The sequence below is a fragment of the Solea solea genome, chromosome 11 (assembly GCF_958295425.1).
Source record: "Solea solea chromosome 11, fSolSol10.1, whole genome shotgun sequence".
Lineage (NCBI taxonomy): Eukaryota > Metazoa > Chordata > Actinopteri > Pleuronectiformes > Soleidae > Solea > Solea solea.
Window position 1 is genome coordinate 4695191 of NC_081144.1, and position 7615 is coordinate 4702805.

The window sequence follows — 7615 nt, forward strand, 5'->3', positions numbered from 1 at the left end:
CAAACACAGCTGTTATTTACAAAACCTAATGAGTTGTAACATATATTACAAGATTATTGGGCACAAGGTCAGACTCCATGTGGCTGTTGTGTGAGTGCGACTGGGTGTGGAAAATGTAAGTCTGCTGAAAGGTCGTCCTCTATAAAGGCTTTTAAACATGTTTACTTGAACACAGAGCATTATTAATGATACTAACGATTAATGGATTGGCCACTTTTTTTAATACTTGTTTGTTTGCACATTTTTCAGTTCTCAAAAAACTTGCAGACAGAAAATATAATTTGGAGAGATAGACCATAAGTGTGGTTACATTAAATTTAGTTATGTAAAGCAATTTCATATATAATTTCTTTTTTATGAGGATGGAGGGGAGAAGTGGCAAACTGGCCAAAAGAAAAATTGGCATCATATTTTAGCTATTGGATGCACCGACTTTTAAAGTTTGGCATCTGAAAAACTCATATCTTTTGACCTCTATTCATGAATTAAGTTAAATATGAGTTAGTTGTTAGCTATTTAAAAGAATAACATAGATTGTGAAAAGCTGCTCTGGTTGTGCACAGATCTGTGCTGCAGGTGCACTCATGATAAATTGCCGTAGGAATAATACACAACTCCTTATATTGACATCCTGAGGGTGTGTGTTTATAGGTCACATATTCAGGCTTTAAAAAATGTGGGGTTTTCAGCTTCTCATGTGTTGTTGGGTCAAAGTTATGATTTAATTTATATCGCATTTTTAGTAGTGATATAAAGTAGCAATAATTGTGCAGAAGTCACAAAAATAGACAGTTTTTCTTTTCTTTTTGTTCATAAAAACGAGCCAAGTGAACTTTGAACTGTGACATATTTCCAATTTTCACAAATTCAAATCCAATTTTCAACATTTTGAGTTCTTTTTACTCAGATGTGTTTATATAAATTAATACCTTTTTCATCAGGAAAAAAAAGAAGATATAAGACACTCTTTATTACACATTCTTAAAGCCTCTGCATATACTGTATGTTTTAACATAGTAAGGGGAAAAAAAGCACCTGAATTGCTCTGTGTTCTAAGGATTAATGGATTTGTAGTGTTTAAAAACAGCATTATTTCCATCATTTTTTCATTCTCAGCCTGTCTGATTATGCCCTTCTTTTGTGCAGCCCGGCTTCCTCAACGCTCAGATGATGGCTCAGCGCAGCAGGGAGATGGTCAACCTGCAGATGAGGAGGCAGCGCATGATGATGCTGATGCAGCAGCAGCACCAGCAGCAGGTGGCCGCTGCAGCCGCAGGAGGCTTCAGTCCCCCGCCCAACGTCACAGCTCCTGGAGGCATGGACAGTCCTATGGGAGGACCCAACATGGGCCAGCCAGGCCCGCAGCAGTTTGGCTATGGCGGTAACTATGGTGAGTTTAACTGAGTCGGGTGCCCATTATTGCACTGCCCCCTGATGGTGCATGTGTGTGCTGCAGGGTTTGTGTCAAAGAAGACTTTTTTTGTTCTTGTCAAAGCAGCTGTCAGAAGGTTTGTGTGTTCTCCAAGTATTTTTATTGAAAGGAAACAGGTTATTGGATCTTCAGTTAAAGCTGCAGTGTGTAACAGTTGGTGATTTTTGTCAATGATGATGTTTTTATTGCCTCTGAGCAGAAATTATGTAAAAAAAGACAAATTGTATTCTGTGACCTTTATCTGAAAACAGGCTCCGTCAAGCAATACTATCAGACCTAACTGACTGTTATACTGAGAATCACAGAGAGTCGTGTGAAGCTGAAAGGCTTAATTAACATTATGTGAACTTGTTTGGTTTGGATGTAACACACAATTATTGATACCTACACTTATAAATCTAACTCATTTATAATAAAGTAAGTCTATTAATTATTCATCATCAGTTCTGTATAGTTCAACAAGGATGGATAACTGAACTGGCCTCTCTGGGGCCCAGGCCCAGGAGCTCATGGGGGCCAAAACCTCTGCGCTACTATCCCGATATCTTACTATGTTATTCATCCCGTTGTTTTAATGGGGCCCTGAAGCCAAATAACACTGGTTGTTTTGCAGTGTTTTTATAGGGCCCCTCAGGATATGTTATTCACCCCTGATGTCTTGACGGGGCCACTGGCTCATAATCCGCCCCAGCAGTTCAGAGCCTAACATTCCCATAAGGGCAAATCTGTTTAAAAAACAATTTAAAAAGCATGGATTTAGCATAACCAAATTTGACTTTCTTGAATTTTGACTTTCAAATTTTTAACAATCCCAAACAACTTTTAAGTACTGTGAATAAAGGGCAATCAGAGCAGATGCATCAGTAATCATGGAAACTGATAACTTTGCACATGGAACAAAAGAAAAATGTATATTTGTTATTTCTCTTTAAAGGGAGAAGTGAGTTAATGCTTAATGCTCTTTAATCTTCACAGGAATGGCACAGCAAGGAGACCCTTCGTTTGGCCCATCAGGCGGCAGTCCTCCTAACGCCATGATGCCAGGCCGCCTGGGGCCTCAAAATCCCATGATGCAACAGCATCCACAGGGCGGTCCCATGTACCAAGGTGCAGACATGAAAGGCTGGTCGCAAGCAGGCATGGCGCGCAGCAAGTATGACATCAAACACTTGTATTATTACATTTCACACCCCGGAGAGGGTTTTCTCCTCTTTTATGTGTTCACTTTAACTCTTCTTCTTCTTCCTCTTCCTTCCTGTGGCTCTTCTTCATCAGTTCATACCCTCAGCAGCAGTTTGGGCAGCAGGGACCTCCAGGGCAGCAGCAGTTTGGGCAACAGGGGAATCCAGGCCAGTATGGGGGCATGATGATGAACGGGGGCATGCCGGCCAGCGGAGGAGGAGGACATATGGGCCAGATGGGAGGACAGATGGGTATGAACCCAATGGTGATGGGACGCATGCCGATGGGACCTGATCAGGTGCGTGCACAGGGCTGACGAGTCTAAATGCTTAAAGACCAACAGATATTAACATTTTGTTGACCTTTAAACAATATTGACATGACCACATGTAGAGGGAAAGGATTTCTGATTGCTATCGTTTCTTCTTTTGATAAATAAAGCAGTAGAGATGGAGTGGATATCATCGAAATGTACTATCTTTTAGAACCAGTCACTGTCCTCACTCTCTGCTGTGGCTTACCAAAGGATCTTTACATGCATTGCATTATTCCCAGGTGCTTTTGTTTCAGTGGAACACTGAGCTTTAACTGACCTGTTCCTTGTAGACAGAGGCTGAGGGTGGAAGTGCCCAAAAACACGTCCACCGCACATGCAAGCGCGCATGCATTGAACCATAATAGATGTCAGAGACATTGTGTCCATGCCCCTAAACATACAATCCTCTGTTACCTGACAAAATGGACATCCTGCGGATGTTTTAATCAAGAGAAAATAATCTAAATGAATCTAATAAAATGTTAAAAGTAGAGTGAAACATTTGCGTGACAACCCGGTCGTCAGTGAGATAGTGTTTTATCACAAATGAAGAAAAGGACAGTTGCTGTAGGTTTGAGGACTACCTAATAACTTATGTAAATAAATAAATAAATGTGTGTGTCACTTGTTTTAAAGCTGTTGTCGGTTGGTTTGTTGGCTATGGGTTAGTCCTAACATTAGTACCAGTTTTTTGTTTGTTTTTTTACAATTCATGAGGTGACGCAAATCTTTCATGTTTGGTGTGTGAAAGCACTGTTACGTCAACATTAAAACAAGTGGTGTTACCCCCCTGTTGGCCATTGAGTAGTTTACAAGTTTCCAGATTTTGAGATGACATTTTAATCTTAATATGAATCCTGAAACTTGTTAAAAGTTTACATGTGAATGTCTCTAATGTTTGTGAAAACAAAGAGTGTTGAAACTTGGACTCACTATTGTGTAGCTCACACGTTAATGTTTAAATGACATTCATTTAAGAGTAAATCCTACTGACCTGTAAGCCTGAGTGTATCACTTCTGTTTTAACATCACCTACGAATGTATCTGGCCTGATATATTTATATGTACTTTTCTTACTGACTCATTCTTTTGTCCACTCTTTCTAGAAATACTGCTGAACACCGTGACGGAGGCGTTTCTCTCACTGTGATCTCCGTTCAGAGGCGGTTACGCAGCTGCAGCGCTGGAGTGTGTGTGGGTGATCAGGTGGTCGGTGCGTCTGTGTGTAATGCCGCGTTCCCACCAGATGGGGGGAGTGAGCTTCCTTCCCTTTTTTGTGGACTCAATGGCCAGTAGATGCAGTCTGGCAAAGTGAGAAAAAACACACGTTGGTCATCACTGGAAACACTGTGACTCCTTCAGACAGTAAGACAGTCGTGTGTCTCCTCCTGCGGACTCTACTTTAATATTCCTCTCTTTATGCATTTACTGTGCGTAGTTCAGTAAACTCACAGCTCGCTGGACCAAACGGTGAACGTGGGAAGGCTTTTTTTTTTTTTTTTTTTCCGTAGATCACAGACTCGGACTTCAGTGTGCAGAAAATTCCTCTCCTTTATCGAATGTACCAAGAACCTGTGTTCACGTTTCCAGTGTGGGATTCCTGTCTTCTTTCTCTGAACGCTGTGGGATGTCTTTATCCACCCCCGCCTCTCGACTGTTCTCACAAGATCACAACACACACACACACACAAAGAAAAAACACGGTCCCAGACGACGAGCCATCAAGATTGTGACACTCAGATGAATGTCATTGAGCAGCAGTAGCACGCACACACACACACACACACACAGTGTCGTTCCTCCGGTCCAGGACGCCGCTGGGCTAAAGTACGACTGAATTATTTGTTGGCTGATTGCACTTTAAGGAAAGGCCAACATCGAAAAAGGATTGTGGCAATATAGAGGCCTTTACCCGAGAAATAATACATAGCAGCAGACATTTTATCATTTCTTTTTCGTCCTCTCCGAGTTTTCCTTCTCTGAGAGTCGGGGCGGTTGGCAGTGGGTAACCATGACGATCTTTGTTCTAAAGTGGGAGCCGACAGAAAAAGGCAGCAAGCACAGATTTTATCCTCTCTTCTACAGATTTATTACATAGTTTTGTCTAGAAACAGACGGATCCACGTCCTAATAAAACTCCACTTGTATTTCTACCTGATCGACGAGGGGATAATTTTATCATTCCAGACGCGGTGATTTTGAAATAATCCAAAATGTTGCAGATTATTTTTGGTTACTTTGCACTGGTTTACAGTGTCGGTGGAAATTAAATTGATTGTCATTTGTAAAAAAAACTGATATCTGTATTATTATTATTATTATTATTATTATTATTATTATCATTAGCACACGCTTAGAGGACGTCGTTAGATTCAGCATAGGTGTGTACATTTTTTCTAGCAATAATCCTTTTCCTTTCTGGTTTTCCCTCTGAGGACAAAGGTGAAGCATCGTGTACTCAAAGCGCGACGGTTGTGCAGTATTAGACACAGTGTCTGGTTTGGAGCTTCTTCTTCTTCTTCTTTTTCTTTCTTTCTTTCTTCTTTATGTCTGTGAATATGAATTGTAAATATGCTTCAAATGTACTATATAAATATATATATATATATATAAATATATGCTTTTGTAGGTCATATACTGTTTTTTGCACAGATTGTAAGGCTCGATATTTAAAAGTGTAATTTTCTTATTCCGTCATAGGTCAGCTTTTATTTTCAGTACGTTAAAAGCGTCGGTGGGAAGGGAAGGGAGTCCTCTCTCTGAGCAGTACGTGTGGATTTTTCTTGTCTTGCTGCCACGTTTTTTATTTAATTTCTCTTTATTTTTCCGAGGACATAGTCTTAGCAAAACAGGTGCTAGTGAGTATATTTCTTTTTTAATTATTTTTCTCTGGCAAAAAAAAAAAAAAAAAAAAACACAAAAAAACAACAAAAACAAAATACGCCTACGTGAAAAAGAGTTGACACACGATTGTGTTCGGCTTCAAAAGGCCCGGATGTCTTACCAGTGTGTGTGGGGTTGATATTTTCTGACCTTTAACCTCATGCTTGCGTGCGTGTGTGTATGTGTGTGATTTTTTTTTTTTTCCCATTCCTGAGATTTCTGAGCTCTCATCCTCAGACGTGAGAATGTGGAAATCAGTGTCAGTGTCTAACCGTGTGTAGCTGTCCTTTAGTTTGTCAACATAATACGTTTAATCCCCGACGGAAGTGACACAAGAAAGCATTTAAATAATCCCTGTTTGCCTTTAGTTTCTTCTTATGTTCCCCCGTGAAGCTCATTTTTTAATCTCCTGCTCAATCCAAAGATTTCTTTTGTTCCGTCATTCTGCAGTGCGTAGAAAATGTTCCTGATTTTAGATCGTGTGCAAGTGCTCGTGTGCTTTTACCGTCGCACATATGATACCTATGATATACATTGAGCTAAATATGTTTAATGACATATATTATTATATCCCCATCTGTATGACATAGAGTAGAGATGAGTCTGCTTCTAACTGAGGTGGTTTGACTTTTTTTGTTTCTGTTTGTGATCGTTTCCTTCCCTCCCTCTCTCTCTCTCTCTCTCTCTCTGTTGAACTTTTAACACCCTGTTTATTTGTGGTGCTGCAAAAAAACGGTTATTTCTCCAGAGAACGTTCATCTGGGAAGTGAGGATTTATGATTGATGTCATTATGTCTCAGAATATTAGACTTTGTTGTATTTTTATTATTGTTATTATTATTTTAAAATCACAATCTCAATGAAGAATATGAAAGATTGATCTATAAGTATTAGGAAATTGTGTTTTGCTTGAACGGAAGGAGCCGCGGAGCTAAAGAGAAGTCGCATCTGGGGAAACTTTTCGTCGTTATTACGAGATGTAAAATACTATTGCATTTTTTTCTTACCTTGTTTCTTGATGTTAATATCAATGTAAATATAAATTTATATTTAAACATTACACCGTCTCCACTGACTCTTTGCAGTTGTTGTGTCTATGCATGTTTTTGTTTCTTCCTTTCTTTAGGACCTCGTCATGACTCGTAGTCTTCTTTGGGACTAAAGCCTGGTCCTGATGAGGCAGAACCTGGGTTCTGAGCGCCTTAATCAGGTTTTTGATAAGATGTCAATTTTTGTTAGGCATTCATTTTCAATTAAAGGTTGAAATCCTACATTGTGTCAGTTTAACAAAAATCTCAACTAATAACTTCTACACTAGCTGAAGTAACTCAAAGTTTGACTTCATTGTCTCTTACAACAAAGTTACTTTTGTTGTAAGAGACAAAGAGTTTTTCGTCTTTGTGAATTTAGTTCATATTGAGTTTGCACCTGGCAAATACTCCATATTACAAAAAACATACACTAATACTCAAACTAATAAAACTAAGCTTTTACAACAGATAAAAACTAGCAAACCCGCTCTTATAAACGGATTAAAACTAACACATTTTAAAAACAAAAAGTTCAAACTAATGAAAAATCCAAAACTATTATAACCTCTGTGGAGGCGCGGGCAGCTGTCAGTCTACTGCTACCTCATTTTCCAAGTTTGTGTTACGGTTACGCCCCCAAGGCTGTGACTGCTTTTTCCTTGTGTGTGTGTGTGTGTGTGTGTGTCTGCATGTGAGTGTGTGATAGGCTGCAGGTGTGCATGTTTGATTGAATGACATCTCTGTGTGTGTGAAAGTCTATAGGTGGATCCT

General features: G+C 39.5%; 1 protein-coding gene across 3 annotated transcripts in view; it reads left to right on the forward strand.

The window, feature by feature from the left end:
• Window positions 1-6873, forward strand: part of LOC131468367 (nuclear receptor coactivator 3-like) — a 63057-nt gene extending 56184 nt beyond the window's left edge. For all 3 annotated transcript variants that reach the window (XM_058642500.1, XM_058642502.1, XM_058642501.1), the window contains exons 20-23: window positions 1147-1390; window positions 2408-2585; window positions 2708-2912; window positions 4037-6873. In XM_058642500.1, coding sequence (XP_058498483.1) covers window positions 1147-1390; window positions 2408-2585; window positions 2708-2912; window positions 4037-4048 — 639 coding nt within the window. In that variant the 3' untranslated portion in view covers window positions 4049-6873. The remainder of the gene's footprint in view (window positions 1-1146; window positions 1391-2407; window positions 2586-2707; window positions 2913-4036) is intronic.
• The last annotated feature ends 742 nt before the right edge of the window (window positions 6874-7615 follow it).